Source organism: Miscanthus floridulus, chromosome 4 (assembly GCF_019320115.1).
Source record: "Miscanthus floridulus cultivar M001 chromosome 4, ASM1932011v1, whole genome shotgun sequence".
In the NCBI taxonomy this organism is placed as follows: Eukaryota; Viridiplantae; Streptophyta; class Magnoliopsida; order Poales; family Poaceae; genus Miscanthus; species Miscanthus floridulus.
Genome location: NC_089583.1, coordinates 90,226,886 through 90,248,175, shown reverse-complemented (window position 1 = coordinate 90,248,175; position 21,290 = coordinate 90,226,886). Strand labels below are relative to the sequence as shown.

At 45.8% G+C, this 21,290-nt stretch overlaps 1 protein-coding gene and 1 long non-coding RNA gene across 4 annotated transcripts; one reads left to right on the top strand and one right to left on the bottom strand.

The window, feature by feature from the left end:
• Window positions 1-12,685: 12,685 nt before the first annotated feature.
• LOC136552070 (large ribosomal subunit protein eL32z-like) lies at window positions 12,686-15,104 on the bottom strand. The gene is made up of 4 exons (XM_066543617.1): window positions 14,955-15,104; window positions 14,744-14,833; window positions 13,630-13,811; window positions 12,686-13,084 (listed from the first exon to the last, which is right to left on the bottom strand). Exons 2-4 carry the CDS (start codon window positions 14,831-14,833, stop codon window positions 12,955-12,957), a joined length of 402 nt encoding a protein of 133 aa, XP_066399714.1. The 5' UTR covers window positions 14,955-15,104; the 3' UTR covers window positions 12,686-12,954.
• A 3,208-nt stretch (window positions 15,105-18,312) lies between these two features.
• LOC136552069 (uncharacterized) lies at window positions 18,313-21,048 on the top strand. 3 transcript variants are annotated; one of them, XR_010782741.1, is made up of 5 exons: window positions 18,313-18,650; window positions 18,739-19,921; window positions 20,011-20,158; window positions 20,265-20,330; window positions 20,493-21,047. It is a non-coding gene; the product is annotated as an uncharacterized lncRNA (long non-coding RNA). The 3 variants fall into 3 exon arrangements; XR_010782740.1 differs by having other exon boundaries at window positions 18,732-19,921; window positions 20,265-21,048; XR_010782739.1 differs by having other exon boundaries at window positions 20,265-21,047.
• Window positions 21,049-21,290: the final 242 nt, after the last annotated feature.

Sequence of the window (21,290 nt, the reverse complement as noted above, 5' to 3'; positions counted from 1 at the left end):
GGCTCGCGGCGTTTCAACCAAAAGCTTGATAGTGAAGATGGCAGGGAGCATCTAGGAGAGGCTTACCAGAAGGCACGTCGAAGACCCACTTGCGCGTGGGGAAGGCCCAAATCTATCCACGGAGTTACCTGACCGGGAGCTTGGCCCTTGCGAGGGATTCCTTATGAGGGGCTCCAACGTGGACTAGGGGGAAGGTTGCATGCTTCTCGATACCTCGGTAAAAATACCATAGTCGTTGATGAGAGTTTGCATATCTCTACCTTGCTCTTTAGCTTCCACATTCATATTGATTGTATTACTCCTTTTGCGGTAGAGATAGCAATATACTAGCAAAACCGTAGTTGCACATTTAGATAGTTTATTTATTGCATAGGTTTTGCTAGGGTTAGAAAAAGAGGCCATAGTTTAGAAGTAGATTTTTAAGTTGCCTAATTCACCCCCCCCTCTTAGGCGTCACGGTCCCCTACAAGTGGTATCAAAGCCGGTTGGCTCAATTTGGACTTTTGGCTTAACCGTCGTTGAGCCAATGCTATTTAGAGTGGTTGGGATGGATACCTCTAGGCCTCCGTACTTTGACAGCACTAACTTCCCTTATTATAGAGCTAGAATGGCTTGCTACCTTGAGGCGATTGATTTGGGAGTTTGGAGAGTCACTCGTGACGAGATGAAACCCATTAAGAATTCCGATAAACCCACAAAGAGTGATGAAAAGGAAATTCATTTTAATGCTAGAGCTAAGAATTACTTGTTTGAATCTTTTAGCATAGACGTATTTAACCAAGTCTTCACTTTAAATACGGCACATGAAATATGGTTAAAACTCCAAGAGCTCCATGATGGCACATCTAATGTCCATGAGCAAAAGCATTGTCTAGCTAAGCAAAATTATGATTCCTTTACAATGAATGATGATGAGCTTGTTCATGATATGTATTCTTTTTTGAATCTAATTATCAATGAGCTCAATTCAATAGGACTAACAAAGCTAGATGATGCAAACATCGTGAGGAAGATCATCTCCATGCTACCACAAAAGAAATATGCAAGCATCATCATCATCCTTCACAACATGGAGGACTTGAGCACCATGACCTCAGCCATAGCCATTGGTAGTGGCATTTGAAATGTCACGCAAGATGGGTCAAGAACAAGCCTCTTCATCAAGTAAAGGCAAAGCTCTCGCATGTAGCAAAAAAAGAAGATGAAGAGTAAGCAAGTTGAGACAAGCTCAAGCTCAAGTTCCTCAAGTGAAGAAGAAGAAGATGATGAGGATGATGATTCAAGTGATGATGATCGATCTTCATCCTCCACCTCCAACCTTGATGAAGAATCAATCAAACTAATCAACAAGGTGGAGAAGATGATCCAAAGGCACAATGTCAAGGGTGTGCCCATCCAAATCCAAGATCTTATTTTCACAAATCAAAGAAATGAGCAAAGAAAGAGTGGATGCTATGGATGCGGCGAGTTGGGGCACTTTGTGGAAGTTTGTCCAAATAAGCCCACACCCAAGACAAAGAAGAAGGCATGCAAGAAACAAGCTCTCACATCAATAAGGACACGGGATGATTCTTCAAGTGAAGAAGAATACCATCACAAGAGGCGAGGGTGCAAGCACTCATCATCAAGCTCTTCTCGTGTGTGGCTTATGGCATGAGGTAACTAAAAGCTCATCCTCTAGTGAGAGTGATAGTGATGATGAAATGCCTTCTTATGAAGAAATTATGCAACAAAATCTTAATTATGCTAAAGTTTGTACTAGTCAACAAAAAAAGCTTAGAAAAATAAAAGAAAAGCTAGATAATTCACAAGAAGCATATAAAACTTTGCTTGAACAATATGAGAACTTTGCTAATCTCAATGTTGAACTATCTACTAAAATTGAGCGTCTTGAGGCTAGTGCAACAACAAATGCATGCACAATCAATGATGAGCAACTTGTAAAGAGAAATGAAAAAATAAAATAAAAGTTAGCTAGCTCACAAGATGCTTATAAAAGTTTGCTAGCTAAAATGGAAACCATGTGCAAACATTATGATGAGCTAACTAATAAAGTTGCTAATCTTGAAGCCATTAGTACTACCCCCACCAAGGTATCTGAAAAGAAAAATTCTATTATTAACATGTCTAAAAAGGATGCATCTACTTCTTGTAATGATTTATGTTTAGACTCACCTTTGTGCAACCAAGTTTGTGTTGAGAAAGTTATTGTAGATACATGCACACAAGAGGTTGTAAAGGAGAATGAGCAACTCAAACAAGAAGTAGCTCGCCTCACCAAGGACTTGACTCGAGTAAAAGGCAAGGCGAAGCAAGCCCAACTTCATCAAGATAACACTGTCAAGGGAGTGAAGAAGCTTGATGAAGGACAAACCGTGGTTTGCTACGTGTGCCACAAGGAAGGTCACAAGTCCTATGAGTGCAAGGTGAAGAATGGGGGAGAAGCAAAGAAGAAAGAGAAAAAGCAAACAAACAAGCTCTCCAACACCTACACCAACAAGGTGGACAAGAAGGCCTCCACACCTTATCTCCTGAAGAAGAAAAAAATGACAAGGTGGTGGCCATCAAGGTGAACAAGCAAGCCAACAATGGGGCCAAACGCTTTTGGGTGCCAAAGGAAATTCATTTCCAACATGAAGAGCACCAAGAAGGTTTGGATCCTGAAAGGAAAGTGAGAAGTCCTAATGGACTTAAGGGGATTTGGAGACTTGGCAAAGTGTGGATGCATTTCATGGGGTACATCATGATGGTCAAAATCATTGCCAAGTGGGTTAGTGAATACTATGGACCCAAATTCCCCTTCCCATGATAGGTAACTAGATTCGATTTCCTTCAAATCGTATTAGATTTAAATTTTCCTATAATTGGTATCTTTTAGCATCTAGTTACTCTTCGTGCCTAGGTTTGCATTTGCATGCATATATCTTTTGTCATGCATACACTAGGTATATCATATGGTAGGTTTGCTCGGCTTCTTTCTTATTCCTTGGAGCAATCCTACATGGTTTAAAATTATTTAGAAGCACGACACATAGCTTGTCTTTCAATTGTTCATCAAATATGTGTCAAAGTCCAAATTGTAGATAATATCTCCCGAATATCGTCTTAAAAAATGACTCTCATGTTTATGTGATGTCATCTTTCATGTGGTATTTTTTATTCTAAAATCAATGTGCATGTTTCCTACAAGTATTTTATACTCGTGTGCACAAATTTAGGGGGAGGTTACTCTACAAGTTGGATGCTTTGAGATTAACACATTTTCAAGCTTATCATGTGTAGTAGTCTCATTGCAAGGAAAATGAAGTTCCCAGAGTTAAGCATCATATTTCAAATATCCACCACCTATTGCAAGTGGTAGAAATCAAATTGGTTTACACATGTGGTATTTCCAAATCAATATCATCATATTGATTTTATTTTGATATTTATATGCTTTCTCCATGCATTATATAGATTAAATTCCCTTGAGCAAAAATTTGCCAATTATGCATATGCTTTGCCTTTTATCATATATATGCATATATTTAGGGGGAGCTTAGTCTATATAATGTGAGAGTCAAATTTTGTGATCTACTTCACTCTATACACAAAGGATCACAAAGTTTGACCCTCCCTTGTGCTACTAATGTCTTCCTTTTCGGTGTTTGATTCCAAAGGGAGAATTTAGAGGACCAAAAGCAAGCATTAATAAGTAGGACCAAAAGCTAGATCATTTACAAGTGGTAATGGTCTACAAATGATGTCTACAAGTGGTAATGGTCTGAGAAAGGGCGGATAGTGGATTATGGATTAGCCTATGTAATGGGGAGAATTTGTAGAAAGCAAGGCTTAAATCCATAATACCACATGGGGACATTTGCAGGGGCAAGATAAGTTTTTATATAGTCTTACAAGTAGTATCTTTTAGCATCATATAATCTTGCCCCTTGCATTGCATCCTAGCAAGTAGGTAGTTTTCAAATTTCAAAATTCTATTATTTGCTTGCTTTGGTCGTGTTGTCATCAATCACCAAAAAGGGGGAGATTATAAGGAAAATGGACCCTAGGCCCATTTACTTTGAATTTTGGTGTTTGATGACCAACACAACCAAATTTGACTAATGAATTTGCAAGTGATTATTTTGTAGTTCAATAGGATGCAAGACGTGACTTGGACAAAGGCTGATGTGATGATCCGATGATCAACACCTCAAGCAAGATCTTAGGAGCACAAGAGAAGACCCAAGATATCAAGCAAAGTCCAAGCATGAAGATAGGAACCAAGCTATACGCAAGACCCGAAGACCTCTGAGACGATGACCTGGGCGACATTGCACATTTGGTCAAGTTCCCCCTCGAGAGCACATCGATCTTCAAGGGACTTGGCCAGCGCCTCCGCATTCTAGGCCAATCGTCGCCTTGGCCATCTCCAGGTCCTGCTCTAGCGACCCAACTTTTCCACCCAACTCTAGAAGAGGGATGACAAGCTTAGAAGCAAGCTAAAGGAAAAAACCAAGACATCAACCAAAAAGCAAAAAAGGTACGTATCAAGGCGGGTGTTCTCGAGGATGGAGATCCCTTCCTCCTGTCGAGTCACCTGATTGCGCAGCTGAGCATTCGCCTCCTCCATCCCGAGCACCTGACCCCCGGAGCACGAGCACTTCCTGGTCGACCTCTGGCTGGGCCTTCCGCTCTGACTTCCAGGGCCTTCTGCTCCGACTCTTAGGCATCTAGGGAACCCTAGAGTGCCGCCTCGGTCTCCTCTAAGGACTTCTGGAGAGCCACCTCAGACTCTACCTGGCAGACCTTTGCCACCTCAAGCCCCCGCTTAGCGGCAGTCGCTTGCTCCGCCACGAGTAGCTCCACCACCCATGCCTCCGTTGCCTTGGTCACCTAGCCTTGAGACTCACGGCGGGCAGACTCTAGCTCATGCTCGAGCTCAGCAACCCACCAGTGACATCATGGCCTCCTAGGCATGCTCCTGTCGGAGGAAGCTAGACATGTGGCTCGACCTCTCCTCCAAGCCCTACAAAACAAGAGGCAAACACGCTAAGATAACTAGTGGAAGACCTAGGAGTCAAGGATGAATGCAGAAAACCTACCTCTACAAAGCAGGATAGGTCAACAATAACCGCCTGCTGGATGGACTTGACCCGCTCCAGGGCCTCCTCTAGCTTCACCCTAGTTTGGGTGAGATCGGACTCCATCGCGAGGCCTCTCCCCCCGATCACGTCCTAGAGCTACAACTCTTGCTCATCCCGAAGGATGAAGCGAACCTTCTGCGGATCATCGGGGAAGGGCCACACTAGGTCGGTGGCCGCCTCTGACATGCTAGAAGGCCCAGCTGACGACCGGACCACCACTAGCTCCTGCGACGGCGCCAGTGGCTCCACCCTGTCACCTGCTTTGCCATTGGAGGGGATCTCCACTACCTCGATTCATGGCCCACCAGGTGGATGTTTCGCCTCCGACCTAGCCGCATCTCCCTCAACACCTCCAGCTCTGATAGGGAGGGCAAGTCATACGGCCCTCCGACCGGTGAGGCAAGGAGCATCGGCCCCTGAAGATGCATGGGTGCGAGCCTACTCCTTCGACCACCTAGCCTGCCCTACCACACCTAGAGCAGGTGGGGACAAGGCCAGTGACACCTTCGAAGAGCACGGTGATCGCGTCCGCTTCGCCTCCCACTTGTCGATGATGTCCGAGCTCGCGGCGCGCTTCCTCAACGTAGGGACATCGTCGTGCCTCTCTGCCTCTCACCCACTACCGGCGGACGCAACCATAGGCTCACGATGTTCCATCAAGGTCGCGATGATGTCCTGGCCTCCCTCATCCTCGGAGGAGATCACGTCAGTCACCCATCTCCATGGGATCCTCTGCCTCGATGTTGCTCCTGTTTTCCCTGGCCCACACATGCCGAGTGATCTCTATCTCCTCCCTAAGCCTCCGTTGAGCCTTCTTAGCTCTCTTCTTCTTTTTCTCGGCTGCCACCTCCTTCAGGATAGCTTACCGAGCCAAGTCCTCTGGCCTCTTCAGAAGATGCGGCCGGGACTTGTAAACTTCGAGTCCCTACGCAACGGACGACTCGAAGTCAAGATACAGGAGAGCAAAAGTAGAAAGGAACATGGAGTAAGGAGAGGGGAGCATACCAGATTGGACAGCTTCACGGCGTGAAGAGGTCTGGGCTTTCCATCAAGGGTCTCTTTGGCCCTTAGTTGTAGCACCTGATCAAGTCGACTCTAGACCTCGTTCGTCGCCAACTCCTCCGGCGATGCGTAGTCGTGGTCCATCGGGCTGGTGTACATCCACATCGGCCATGTCCTTTCCGCCAGTGAGGTGACCCGACGGTGAAAGAAGGTGTGGAACACCCGCACCCCATTGAGGCCATGACGCATTAGCTTCTGGAGCTTCGCCCCAATAATCTCTAGCTTCTTGTTTTACCGGCTGGCGGGGGCCCACGACTAGCCCTCCTGCCTCTCCGGCCTCCTACCAGTGAAAGGCGAGAATGGCGCCTCTGTTGGGTTCCTAATGTAGAACCATTCCCTGTGCCACCCCCGATTAGAATCGCAGGGGGTGTATGCGAGGTACGAGCCCGACGCGCTTGGTTTCTTCTACAGCGTGAAGCCCCCCACCGACGTGATCCTAAGTGGCTTCCCCTCCAACAAAGCTTGCCCAGAGAAGATCCACCAAAAAAGTCCATGTGCGGCTCCATCCCAAGGAAGGCCTCACACACGGTGACAAAGCCAGCAATATGCAACACCCTAGTCAGGTTGAGGTGATGTAGCTCCATGCCCCACTCGTTAAGGAGCCTACGCAGGAACCAATGCATGGGGTATCCTAACTCGCGCTCATGGAAGGCGAGGAAGGAGACGACCTCACCGCCCTGAGGCCATGGGAAATCCTCCCCCACAGGAGCCCTCCATTGCGCCACCTCCTTCGGCGGCGGCACCCTTTCTCGGGGAAGGCGGCCAGCACCAACTCGCTCACACAAGATGACTTCCCACTTGACATTGCGCCCCAGATTCATGAATAGATCTATGAGTCTCTCCTCTCCCTCACTCTCCCCTTCTTTTTCTAGGAACCGCCACGACAGACAAATGCTCTTGGCGAGAAGGAGGAGAGGCGATAGTTGGGGAATAGGTAAAGGAATAGGACAAAAGCCCTCTCCCTTCCCCTATTTAAGAAGAGGCACAATAGTTGAGCAAAGGCAAAGGATTGGGGCAAGAAACCCTCTCCCTTCCCCCATTCAATGCGGATGGGATACAAAAGGACGTGCCCTGACCGATGGGATGCACCATGCCCGACAAGACAGTGCCTAGTTAGATGAGACGTGGCCTAGGTACCGCTACCGCACACTGGGTGCGGGAAGCAAGGCGCAACTACGTGCAGGTGGCCCTCAGCCTTCTCAGGCAAGACTTGGAAAGGCCCAACAATGGGATCTCCACCCAGGAGAGACCAACGAGTTTCTTAAGTCGATCGGATGGCTCAGGCGAACGCCGAGAGATAGGTAAGGAGTAGAGGGACGCCCCATGCGGGCCACGCCGACTCCATCATGAATGACGAGCTCGGATCCTATTCGAACATATCTGATAAAAACTCCTCAAACCTATCACTCAGGTCAACAAGGTAACTCTACCAATCCCTCTTACTTTATTTCCTCTGTTGCACGATCATTCATTCATCCATTCGCATACAAGCATTCACACATTCATTCATACAGTCATTCATTCATCCCATACATCCGAAGCATCGCATATGCAATTGATGCATCACAACGCTCTGTGTTGCGTCATGAAGCAGCAGTTGCCTCATTCAACATGAACAATGACCGACCGGGGTTCGAAGGCTAGCCCACGAAGGGCTTGAGGCCACCTTGTGTCAAATAGAGCTAGGGGAGAAAACATAGATGTGCCCCAACGACCCTCTCCCATTTTGCTCTAAAGCAGACAGGGTCATCCCAAACTTCTTGTTCGATCCTAACCTCGAGCCATGCCCACAGAATCTCCATCGAGGAGAGGCCAACAAGCCACCTGGTTTGGTCTCCGAAATGACCCGAGCATCTACCGGGACATGGGTTAAGGAGCAGTGGAATGCCACATGAGGGCTATACTAACCCTGTCATGAACGACGGACCCAGATTCTACTCGAACGTACCTATTAGCGAGCCCATCGAGCGTGTCACTCGAGCCATCGAGGCAAGCAACGTTAGCTCAGTCCATCCAGTTGCAGAAACCACAGACGGGGTAACACACAAAACTCAACTGCCCCTGCCAAGTCCAACGGGGCTTAGGGGCTCAGGACGCCAACGCCTCGGCTGTGCCCGGCGCTCGATGTCTGGATCCGCGACTCTGACTCGCCTAGTCCCTCGGCGCGTCCGATGCCTGGATCTGTGACTCTGGCTTGTCCGATCCCTTGGCACGTCCGACGCCTGGATCCATGACTCCGACTTTGACTCGCCTGATCCCTCGGCGCGTCCAACACCCGAATCCACGACTCCAAACTCACCCGATCCCTCGACGCGTCCGACGCCTTGTTTGGCAACTCCGACTCGCCCGATCCCAAGATCCGTGACTCCGACTCGCCCGAACCCTCGGTGCGGCCGACGCCCTGGATGATGGCTCCGTCTCGCCCAATGCCTTGGCCATGACCAAACGCCTAGGACCGCGCTCCTAGAAACGATGGGCCAAAAACTAGAAAGAGGAGGCTATGCCCACCAAGGCGCACACAGACACGCCCGCTGACAAAAACCCCAGGCGATTCTGCCTAAATCGTCCAGGGGCTTGGGGGTTACACCCGGGGGTGCGCTCGCGCGCACCCACTGTCGAAACAAAGAATTCCCCCATTGCCAAGACGAAAAAAAACCCAGACAATTCTACCCAAATCGCTCAGGGGCTACACCCGCGGGTGCGCTCGCACGCACCCGCCGTTAAAGATAAAAATCCGCCTAGACGATTCTACCCGAATCGCCCGGGGGCTCTGGGGCTCCTATCGGGTTCATAAACCTAGGGTCCCTCATGGACCTGCTTTCCAGCAAAAGCTCGGTCCAGCAGACGGCGTTGCGAATGACTCACAACTCCTAGGTCGACCTTAAAACCTAATGACAGGCCAGAAGGGCGATCCAATCTCCGACTGGAAGGCCTGGCCAAAGAAGGACAACACTCGCTTCCGACTTCGGCCCGCCTCTTCGACCGAAAGGCCTAGCCAAGGAGGAACGGCGCTCGCTTCTGACTCCGGCCCGCCTCTCCGACCGGAAGGCCTGGCCAAGGAGAAACAGCGCTCGCTTCTGACTCTGGCCCGTCTCTCCGACCGAAAGGCCTGGCCGAAGAGGAACAACGCTCGTTTTCGACTCCTACCCATGTCTCCAACCGGGGATGCACCGAACCTCTGCTTATAGCTCTTCTCCAACTAGCACAGTCGAAACCGACTGGGACCAACCGATCGAGGACGCCCGCTCAGTGAGGACCTAGGAAACAAGCGGAGCAAGTAAGGCAGGGCGCTCAAGTCAACCTCAATACCAAGGACCGTACCCTATACACCTCAGCATAGTACCGATAGGGTATGTCAGAAGGGTGCCCTGCCACATTCCTAGGCATGTCCGAGCCCAAGCAGTGTTGTGGGCGCCGACGTTTGCCCTACAGTGTTGTGGGCGCCCTCAACTCCCATACCAGGCAAACACGGTAAAACTCCCCACAAGCCTCTGGGCATCAACAGTGTTATAGGCGCCATCATTTGCCATACATGGTGAATACGGTAAAACCTCCCACATGCGTCTGACATCAACAGTGTTATGGGCGCCTACAATTATCATTGTACCCGATGGTGTGGGCGACAAGACTTAGTAGCATACATAAACTCTCCCTCTCTCACTTGTAAGGCCGTCCCCTTCATCTATAAAAGGGGATGGCCTCTCTCCCAATAAGGACTTTGAGATGATTCGACCACCAGGATGATCAATTCACAGAGTCGAACAACCAACGATCGATTCACCTTCTGCTAGCTTTAAACACTCTAAAGCTACACAGAGCACACGCTCGAATACTTAGCGCACGTAGGAGCTCCCATCACTCTCGGCCCTTCGGTGCAGAGTCCGATCGGACCTCTTGCACCCCCATCTTACTCCCTTCCGTTTGTAACCCCTGCAGCAAACTTAGAGCACCTGGGCTCAGGAATAAAATCGCCGATCAACTCAAGCTGGACATAGGGCACGTTGTCTGAACCAGTATAAACCCTATGTCATTGAGTCCTAGGCCATATCCGATCACAACGTACGGCAAAACTACAAATATTTACGTGTTGGTCACTTTCTACACCGACACAAAGATAATCATATATACTCCCTACTGTCAAAATTAGTACAGTATGGTTCAATCTAGCTTTGCCTAAGTCAAACTTCTCAGAAGTTTGACTGGGTTTTTTTTGGAAAGTATTATAGCATCTAGTATCTCTGTCTCGCAAAGAGTGATGTCTTGGTTTTGCCCTAAGTCAAAATACCTTATGTTTCACCAAACATTTATGACACCAAATAATTTTACTATGAAATTATGTTTCATGATAAATCTAATGATATTTGTTTGGTAACGATCTTTGCGGAACGGAGGTTGTACAACTTTCAACAAAAATGCACTATCAAGACACATGTGTATGAAAAAAATAACAAAACTAATTTAAATAGCAGATGTCGATGCATTTTTCCATAAATTTAGCCCAAATTAGAAAAATGTGATTTAATAAGACAGAATTAAAATGAACTACGATTTGAAGCACAACGAGGGCATCGTCGGATGACATAATTAGCGCAAGCTATTCACTGTTGGAGTTGTTGTCGTTTGCCAAGCTGATTGATGTGTTACCCTGTGTTCCCAAGCTCACTAGCAAACCTACTCGCACAATAAACCAGAGCCAGCCCTTTCCCATTTTTTTAATTTAAACATCTGTCTCCATCAGCCCCTATTCGGTGACGTCGACGTGTCCAGCTGTAGTAGGGCTTGCTGCGACTGCGAGCAGAACTGTTCGTTTGGTCCCCCGTCCATCCGTCGGAAATCGTGCTCAGCCCTCCTCGCCCACGATCGCAGCCTCGATCGGCGGTGGGTGGTGGGGGGTGAAAGGCAGGCCGCCGTGGGCGTCGCCGTCGGCTGACAAACCCGCCGATCCGGTCATGAGTCATGATGCCCAAGGCTTTGGCGCCTTGCTCTGCTCTGCTCCGAGACGTACGACCGCGAGGGCAAGGTGCGTCCACAGGTCACGGCGGCGGACGGGCGGGCAAACGGTGCGGGTGCGAGTCGTGCGATCCGAGCCGGTCGGGTTTCCATGCACCCCGGCCGCCGTCGCCCTCTCGTTCGTCGCACCGGCGGGTGCTGCAGCGCGTCAGCGTCGGTGTCGTTTGTTTATCCCTCTCTTTGCCCAGCTGCGGATGAGTTGGAGCGACAGCGACGAGGACGATCGGGTCCGGACGGCAACGGCGCATGATCGATCCCGTCGTCGTACGTATCCCTACGCCGTAGGGAGGGGATCGGACTGTAGCACGCAGGGCCGGGTTGCCTGAGATGATCAGCAATGGATCAGGATTACTGCACGCCTGTGCAGTGCGCGATCTGCGGCCATGCACGAACCGGACCAGCGGGTGGCCCTCCTCCCGATCCGATCGATCACCGGCTCCGCTCCGCTCATGATGGCCCCCGGCCCGGGACAGACACGAATGAATGCGTGATGGAGATCACAGTGTAGTTTTGTTGCATCGTAAGTATGGTCCTGCTCCTGCCCGGCGGATCAGAATGAATGAATTGAATGAACGAGAGGGCAGCCGCCGGGCCGGCCAGCAGCACCCAGCAGCAGTAGGAGACGAACGCATACGTGCTTCTGCTCTGATCCGACCGATTGTGTGTGCGCGCGCGCACTGCGCGCGGAGAAGACAGCAGCTAGCTAGCGCTCGCGCTCCACCGCCGAGAGCGAGAGCGAGAGCGACAGCGAGAGCGAGAATGCGAGAGGATAACGTGCAATGATGTCGAATCGAATGATTGCTGGAGACGGGCTTGTCCGGATTGGTTGGCCGTCTCCGTCCAGCCGATCGCGGGGTCTCCGTGACAGTAACTCCTCCGCTGAGGCTCTCAGGCTGAAGGCTCCTCGGCGCGCCCGCAACGGAGGTGATTCAGGAAAGGGGGAGGGATTGACCGCGGCGATCGGTCCGGGTACGGCGCCGGCCCTGTGGTCCCGCGCCGGCCCTGTGGCTGTCGTCGGATGGGGCACTCTCCGTGTCCACTGGCCACTAATGTCGCCAGCCTACTTCAATGCTCGATTGCTCGTCGTCGGCCGACGAGCTCACCGCCTACGATACAGCGGCTGACACACCGTGGCGTAATGCAAAGGCGAACCCCGCGGCCCGCGCGTCGCACGGCCCGTGTTATGTGTACATGGAAACGAGCCTCGCCATCACTACTCTGGGCCTTAGATATGCTGCGTCGTTAGGTTCGTCGAAATGGGAAAAAAGGCTGTCTTCATTCGAATAGGGCAACAGCTCTGAACCTCAGAAAATGCATGTAGCTTCAGAGTCGCGGATTCATTACCATCGACCTGTTCGCTGGTTGGTTTCTGAGCTGGCTGGTGCTGGTTTGCTGTGAGAGAAAAACACTGTTAGCTGACTGGTTTGGGCTGGCTGAAACCAACAAGCGAACAGACTCCATTACTTAAGACTGCACACAATATGATGTCCGGTCAAAACTAGATGGTACTCGCCATCACACTTCACTGATAGCAGAATTGTCCATAGGAAAAGTCTAACATAAGCATAAAAACGGTAGAGAAGTAGTATCTCCAGTAACATCTTGAACACCAGCAAATCACATTGCCCTGTTCGCTTGGCTGATAAGCCATGGTTGAAAGTACTGTTGACTGATTTGTTGTGAGAGAAAAATACTATTTGTTGACTGAAAAAGTACGGCTTATAAGTCAAGCGAACAGGCAAAACTACTGAACATTTCACTCGTCCTCCTGGCTGCGGAGCCTGGCAAGCTTGTTGGTGACCACGATATCCAGTTGTGCAGCACGCTCAACAATCTCCTTGCGCTTGCGGGTGGACACGTTGTGGGCAATCTCAGCGCAGTAAGTCCTGCTTTGCAGAAAATAGGATGTAAGAAAAGAGGGCTTATGGAAGATCGAAATACATAAGCATGTTAAAAGCACATTTAAGAAGTAACGGTCGCAGAGTCTTGAGGCATATTTTAGGCTAACTGAAATGGCAATCTCAATTTCTGCTAAACTCCTTGTCCTACTGTCTAGGAGTTGTCTTGTTCGGTTCAGGTGTACTCCCTCCGGTTTCCTAAAGGATGCCGTTTTGAGGTTGTCTTAAGTCAAACATTTTCTTTAACTACAAATAAATTCTTTTGGGTTGAGTTAGAAAATATGAAAGTTATGTAAGTAGATTCATCTTGAAATGTAGTTTCATAAAAGTATATATTGACTATATTTTATAAATATTTTACAGCAAAAACTAATGGTCAAAGTTATTTTTTGGAGACCGTGTCACTGTCCAAAACGACATCCTTTAGGAAACCGGACGGAGTAAGCTACATTGTATACAAGCTTTCTGGTATGACTATGTAATAAATTCATTGCATGTGTGGCAAAATCAAAAGGTGAAACAGAAAAAATCACCTGTTGTGCATCATCAGCACCTCCAGCTCAGAGACATTGTGAACAACGAACTTCCTGAACTTGTTGGGAAGGTAGTGCCTGGTCTTCTTGTCAGAGCCATATCCAATGTTGGGCATCAAGGTGCATCCCTTGAACTTCCGCCTGATGCGGGAGTCGATACCCTTGGGCCTCCGCCAGCTTGGCTACAGAAAAAAAATTATCGGCAAAATTAGCTTCAACCAACAGAAATGTTTATGCAGATGACTCAAATATACAGTACCGATGAATTAGAAAGCTGTGCCCATCTTTTTATAGGATATCTATTTATGCCTGGTGCTAGAAGTCATATCCGAGACTCAATTCATAGCCCTCCCCAGAAAATAAAAGGCAAAAGAAAACTCTTGGCAGGCTTAGGTATGGTATGGCACATTTTAATTTCACCCAGTTACCAACATGGCCAGAAGTAATGGCCATTTGCTAAACTGGTACAGTATTGTCAGAGGCAGAGCTAGAGCAAATCCGAAGGGGTTGCGTCTTATCTTGTGGGTGCAAAGATCTATGACATGTGGAATATGGTGAAAATTTAGCTCTTTCCACTGTCTTTTTAATTTTGCTTGGGTGTGGCCGCACCCACAACGAGCAATATAGCTCCGCCTGTATTGTGTATGGCACATTTAGAATTCACCCAGTAGCAAACATGGTCAGAAGTCATAGGTATTTGCTACACGTGTACAGTATTGTTTAAGTTATCCCCAGCTACAGAATTAGTGGCACTACATCAGTGTAAACTAACAACTTCCACAAACAGAAGGGACTTGGTCTCTTTTAATTAACAATTGCTAAGCAGGCATCCTAAAATGAGGAAAGTTTTTAAGCTAATCCAGTACTCGACAAACTAAGCTTACATTTCAGGCCACTGGGGCAAGATTCTATCTAAATCGAACACATGCCAACGTGCTGCCAGCACAAACTAAAATCGGGCCAGGGCATTCAATTTAGTGCACATGTGACATTCTTCCCGTGAACCTAAAGTAAAAGTTATGTAGCAGTCGACCAATGGATCAACGAATAGCAAGCACGCAGAACAAGGGCTTCGAGCAAAAAGGTTCAAGGCGACGGAAGGTGCTTTTCCTACCTTGAGGCACTTGTAGCGGTCGATATGGGGCCTCTTGAACTGCTTGACCCGCTTCTTCACGATCTTCTGCGTCAGCAGCGGCACCGCCATCTGAAACAGCAAAGGTCACGCAAGCAATTAAACACCAGATGGACGCACCAAGCCACAAATTCGGTAGTTCGAGAGCAAGAAATTCGAGAACGTCGCGCCGCGGCGTAGCTGGTGGCGGTACCTTTGCGACCCTTGCAGCAATGCGGCCGTGCGGGCGGGAGAGGCGCTAAGCAGCGGCGGCGGCGGCGGGGTGCGAGAGAAGGGAGGCTCTTATGGCACCGAGAGAACCCTAGGGTTGGTGGGCTCGGGCCTTGTGGGCCGCTAGCCCTTCGAGGTGTTGCCGCGCCACGCGAGTGACCCTTGGGTGGGCCGCAGCGTATCTGTCTGGTCCAGTAGATATTTTTTTCTCTATCTCTGTCTCTTATATACAACTAAAACATACGGATTGTCAACATCTACCCGGCAGGACCAAGACACTCATGCGATCTATATCCGATAGGCAAATAATCACCGTATCTCATGCGATCCATATCCGGCAGGTAAATAATCACCGCATAGAGACATTGGAAGGCAAATAAATAAAATGGAATAAAACTCACGGAATCACCGGTAGGCAAATAATCACCGCATGAATACAATGGAATACAAGTAAATAAAATAGAATAAAACAGAAAGAGAATTATGGGAAGAGAAAAAAATTTATTGGAATATCACCACGCAATGATCATGATCGTGATCCAAATCTCGTCCGTCGTCCTTCACGTTGCGTGTTGACAACAAATACTTTTTCCCCAAAAATGAATTATTGTCATGCCTCATGTGGGCTAGGATATTATAAGTCCGAGTATACATATTTTGGCAAGGCAGAGTATGGATAAATTCAATTTGATGCCTGGTAATATAATTTTTAGCCTTTGAGGCAACTAATGTTTATCATAACTTTTAGACAACAAGCTCCAAGCCTAACTTTTATTTCAGATCCATTACGATAATGAATGTGTTTTTAGACATTATCATGGTATAATATACATGAAAAATTAAATTGATATATTCTTGATTTTGACTTGGCTAACAAACACCTCATTCAATTTATGTTGCACCCGTTGCAACGCACGAGCACTCATCTAGTATTGGAAAAAGTCCACATCACCTCTTAATTTTTATGAAAGTCTGTTTTTCCTCCATAAACTCGAAAACTGGGTAAACCACCTTCCTGAACTTTTAAAACCATTTATTTTACCTCCCTGACTAGTAATAAGCGATTTTCAAAGTTAGTTTTGTTCTTTTCTTTTTTATTGATTTCGGCCTAAACTTTAAAAAATCATAGTAAATCACAAAAAAATCATAAAATGAAAAAATCAAATTTTGTTAAACTTCACGTGAGTAGATGAACATATAATATTATATCCATTAGTACAATTTTTTATATAGCTTTAGATCTATACTTTTCTATAATTAATTCATAGCTGCAGTTTCGATGGTTCAATTGTGATGAAATTTTTATGATGTACTAATTATTGTATGTTTGAACTATAGTAAACATTTCATACTCTTTGGATCATATATAATTTAGTTATAGATTTATTTAGATGTATGCTTATTAAAAAATATTTATAAATCTATAACTTACTTATACATGATTCAATGGGTATGAAATTTTTACCACAGATCAAGAATACAATAATTAGCCCACCATAAAAATTTCACCATAATTAAACCATAAGAACTGTAACTATGAATTAATTATAAAAAAGCACAAATTTGAAGCTACAACCCAAAATTTATACTAAAGCATCCCATATTATATATTCACTATGTAGATCTACTCACGTGAAGTCCAACAAAATTAGATTTTTTATTTTAATAATTTTTCTGTGATTTACTATGATTTTTTCAAAATTTCAGTCGAAATAAATGAAAAAAGAAAAAGACAAAACCATCTTTGAAAACCGCTTATAATGTTTCAGGGATGTAAAACGAATTGTTTTAAAAGTTTATGGAGGTGGTTTACCCGATTTTAGAGTTCAGAGAGAAAAAATAGACTTTCGTAAAAGTTGAAGGCGGTAATGCGAAATTTTTACTTCTGTATTTCAACTTGGGCCGAACAGGTCGGACGCGAACCAGGTATAGTGCAGCAGGGTACATGCAACCACGCTACTTTCCCCTAAAAAAACGCTACTTTGCCTCAAAAAATTGTCGAGAGTAGAGTACCGGCGCCCAATTGGAGTCTGAATGTAACAGATAAGGAGAGCCTAGAGCATGATTTTAGAAAATAAACTAAAACTAGTTTCATATTTTTCGAGGTAAAATATTTTCTAAGATTAAGCCATTTTTAGAATTTATAATTGCATTATTTTTCATGTAAAAGTGTTGGATAAATTTTGAGAAACTTTTTTATGAACTTTTAGACATTTTTTTAAAAAGAAATATTTATAATCCAATTTACCTTCCTTAATTTTCAATTTGGTCCGATTTATTCCTCTGACTTTGTGTCACATCAATAAACTACAAAACAAAATAGTTTTAAAATTTGAGGGTTGTAAAAAACTATTTTATGGTTTAGAAAACAAAATCGGACGACTGCAATAGTTAAGAGAGGTAAATTTGATATATCTATACATTACCCTTGTTCCTATACTCACCTAACTGATCCCTCGCGAAGCCACGTCACCGGCTTTTTTTGCCCGTCCGATTCGGCATCGACGGCCTCCCCCGAACCTTCCAGAGAGAGGGAAAAAAAAGAGACAATTACCTGTACGCCATTATAAAAGTTCGAAATGATCTACGTGCCATTGAAATTTTAAAAAGTTCCTCAGTACCCTCGCCCGAAGTTTCTTTTACCTAGGTGCCACTTTCGTTAGTTTTCCTTGTAACAGCAAGCGGAAAAGACGATTTTACCCTCAATTATAGAATGCATCAAAATTTTCATTCTTTCCTCAGGTGCCACTGTAACATCCTGTGATTCAAAAAACTTCACTTTTTTCTCTATACCATTATGAAAAAAATCATGGTAACAGCTTGTACGTGTGCATGTGAAAAACTTTAATAATTATAATAAATTCGAAATGCATCTGTAACTTCCTGTGATTCAAAAAACTTCACTTTTTTCTCTGTACCATTATGAAAAAAATCATGGTAACAGCTTGTACGTGTGCATGTGAAAAACATTAATAATTATAATAAATTCGAAATGCATCGATGCATTTCGAATTTATTATAATTATTAAAGTTTTTCACATGCACACGTACAAGCTATTACCATGATTTTTTTCATAATGGTATAGAGAAAAAAGTGAAATTTTTTGAATCACATGATGTTACAGTGGCACCTGAGGAAAGAATAAAAATTTTGATACATTCTATAACTAAGGGCAAAATCGTCTTTTCCGCGTGCTGTTATAAGAAAAACTAATGAAAGTGGCATGTAGATAAAAAAACTTTGAACGAGGGTACTGAGGAACTTTTTAAAATTTTAATGGCACGTCATTTCGAACTTTTATAATGGAGGTAAAAAGGGGGAAAAAAAACGTCCTCCCTCTCCCACTCGCGACGATTCTCCTCCCGCTGCGTCAGACCCAGCAGCTCCCCCCTCACCCAGCGCCGCCCCTGCCTCCGGCGCCCTGCCCGGTCAGCCTGCGCTGCCGAGTGCCGTCCGTGCCCCCCCAGAGGTTGCGACGCGGCCGCTGCTCACCACGACCTCGCCATGCAGCCGCTTCATCCTCCCCGGCGCAGCCAAACCCTATCGGTGCAGAGCCCCACCGCGGCAAACCCTACCAGCGCAACCTGGGCATCGGCGGCCTCCCCAGCGGCGATGCCGGAGTCTCGACCGGCGGCTCTACCCTAGGTGGTCTCGAGCTCGCTGTCAGCGGACATCTCGGTGAGTTCGCCTCGGCCTACTCCTCTTCCGTGCCACAATCCTGCTCACGTCTCCTCTCCGTGTGGCGTAATACTATTGCAGTCTGCAGGTTTTCCTCTTGCAGGGACCTCATAGCGAGCGGACCATCTGGGTGCCACGGCCACCAATTTAGCCCATTTTTTTAGGAATCAGACCAATTTAGCCCATTGAGTAGTAGTTCCAGGTATTTTCCCGGACCGCAGAAACCCTTCTTCCTGATTGTGATCCAGTGAAAACAATCCATGTACTTGCTCAAATTGTATTGGCATGGTCCTCTTCACCGAACCTTGCTGCACCTTCCTTTATGTTCATGGGCTGCTATCTGACAAAAGATAGAAATAGTGTGTTAGTGTTACTTGCTGTCAGGTTATTTTTCGTTTTGTTTCCAATATCAATCCTATTGCTCTATAGTTCTTATAAGTATTTTTTTTTTGCCTGGGCAACATAAACTCCCATTACAAATATACACAGTAAGCAGATAGTTCACCTCCTCCATTAGCTGATAAAATTGATTTATTGTTCTTTCTTCAAAGTTTCGTGCAGCATTCGATCAGTTCTACTCATGTCGACATCATCTCTACTGTCAGTGTCAGTCCCACTGACGTTGAAATTATTTCTAATGACCTTGGCTCCACATCCAAACTTTGATTGACCAACAATATTTAATTGTTTTAAAAGCCTATTCTTTCTGGGAGCACAAAAGTGATGCAGTAGTAGTGGTTTCATTCTTGCTGCACTGATTTCAACACAAGGGTTCAGCTGCGATTGTTTTCCTAAAGTCTAGGAGTTCATAACATGTCGCGCATTTGTACTTTCCTGTGCCTATTTTAAAATTTATCTCTGTGACAATGAAAAGACCATACTTGCCATTGACATATAACCTCTCATGGCATAATATTTGCGAAATGTTTTCTCCTCTCCTAAAGGCATGCAATTTGTGTAGCGATATTGGTACACGTGTAACTAATGTACATTTGAGTTGCCATAAAGCAATGCTTCACTATGTTGTAAAAATTAATAAATATTGTCTTGTCGTTGTGTGCCTTGCCGTAAAGACTTATAATAGCACCTCAAAGCACAAAACAGATATAGAAGCGTGCAGCCACGGTGGGCTCGGTAAAGCGCGCCTCCCTGTTTGTTGTACTCATAGAAAGCAACAATCTTCATTACATGTTGCTAACATTTTTTCTTGATTTTCAGCATAGCAAAAGTGATTCAGACTATGGTACATATACCTCAATGAAGGTTCTTATGTAAGTACATATTCCTCAAACAGCTTCGTGATAATGAGAACTTTGAACACTGCCAAAATGTTGTCCTCACAGTTGTTTTGTATGTGCAGGTATTCGTCGAATTTTCTAAAAGCACACCAAGGACTTCAAAAGTTCAAATGCTACTGGCGGCTTCCTGAAAGGAGTGGTTACATATAAAATCGAGCTGCACTGCAACCTCTTTAGTGTGTTCTCTGATTAATATGGCCTCATACTAATGTATGCTATTTACCTGAAGACCTCATATGTATTGGCCTGTCTTACAAGGATTAAGGGTTCTGCTATGATTTATCGGTTTGATTTGGCATTCTTGGTTCATCTACAGGTTGTACCATCCAAAAAGGCCACCTATCTTGCAGGGATGTCCATCCTTTGATGCCAGAATAGTAATGTATATATATGGTCTCCAAACAAATTCCTTCCTTCCAAATAAAATGCCACTTTCTGTTTTTCTTTGTTTCATTACGTTTGCCTCCTTTCCATCTATCCAATATCTGAATGTTTGTTTTCTAACTTTCTAATTTCGCATTTCAATTCAATGTTGTGCTTGCAGTAGTCAAAGCACTACTGTTGCTGTCCCAAATGTATTGCTTCAACTAAGGGTGGTTTACTGAAAGGAGTGGTTGCGAATAAAAATCGAGTTGTACTGAAAGCTCTGCAATAAAAGGGCAGGAGACCCAATACCCGAGGCTCCCATATGAGTTGTAGTGAAAGCTCTGCAATGCATTTGATTTTGTTAATTATCAACCCAATTGCTCTAAGTATTACTTTCTTTCGCCTGAATACAGGTTCATGGCCTTACCTTTAGGTATGTAGATGTTACTGTCAGTTTCCAGTTGTTCTAGCAGGTTCAGCTTCTCTCCCTATTTCTTACCTGATTAGTTCTTCCCAATATTATTAGCGACATAATTTCATTTCCCGAATAATTGGTTCATCCATTCCTTTCCCGAATAATTGCTTGATCCATCATCATTCTCTTCATAATTTTGGTAAGTATAATCTTTATGAACTGTACTGTGACACCCCATCGTCAAATTTACAGTCCAGCATTCATCTATTTGTCATTTAAGTTGTTTGGCCCATGCTCAATACAATTCAACTAAAATAGTTAGATACATGTCATCTCTTTTAATTTGCAAGTATATTGTCTGTCGATGCATGTCGGGTATCGATATTAGGGATGTCGATGCATGTCGGGTATCGATATTAGGGATATCTAAAGTAAGGAAGTTAGCGCCCACGCTGACTTCCCCGGATGGCTCGAGACGTATTAAAAGGTCTCGCCCGACCCCAAGGTCGCGGGCTCCGTCTCGCTCAACCTCGAGGCTGTGGGCTCTATCTCGCCCGACCT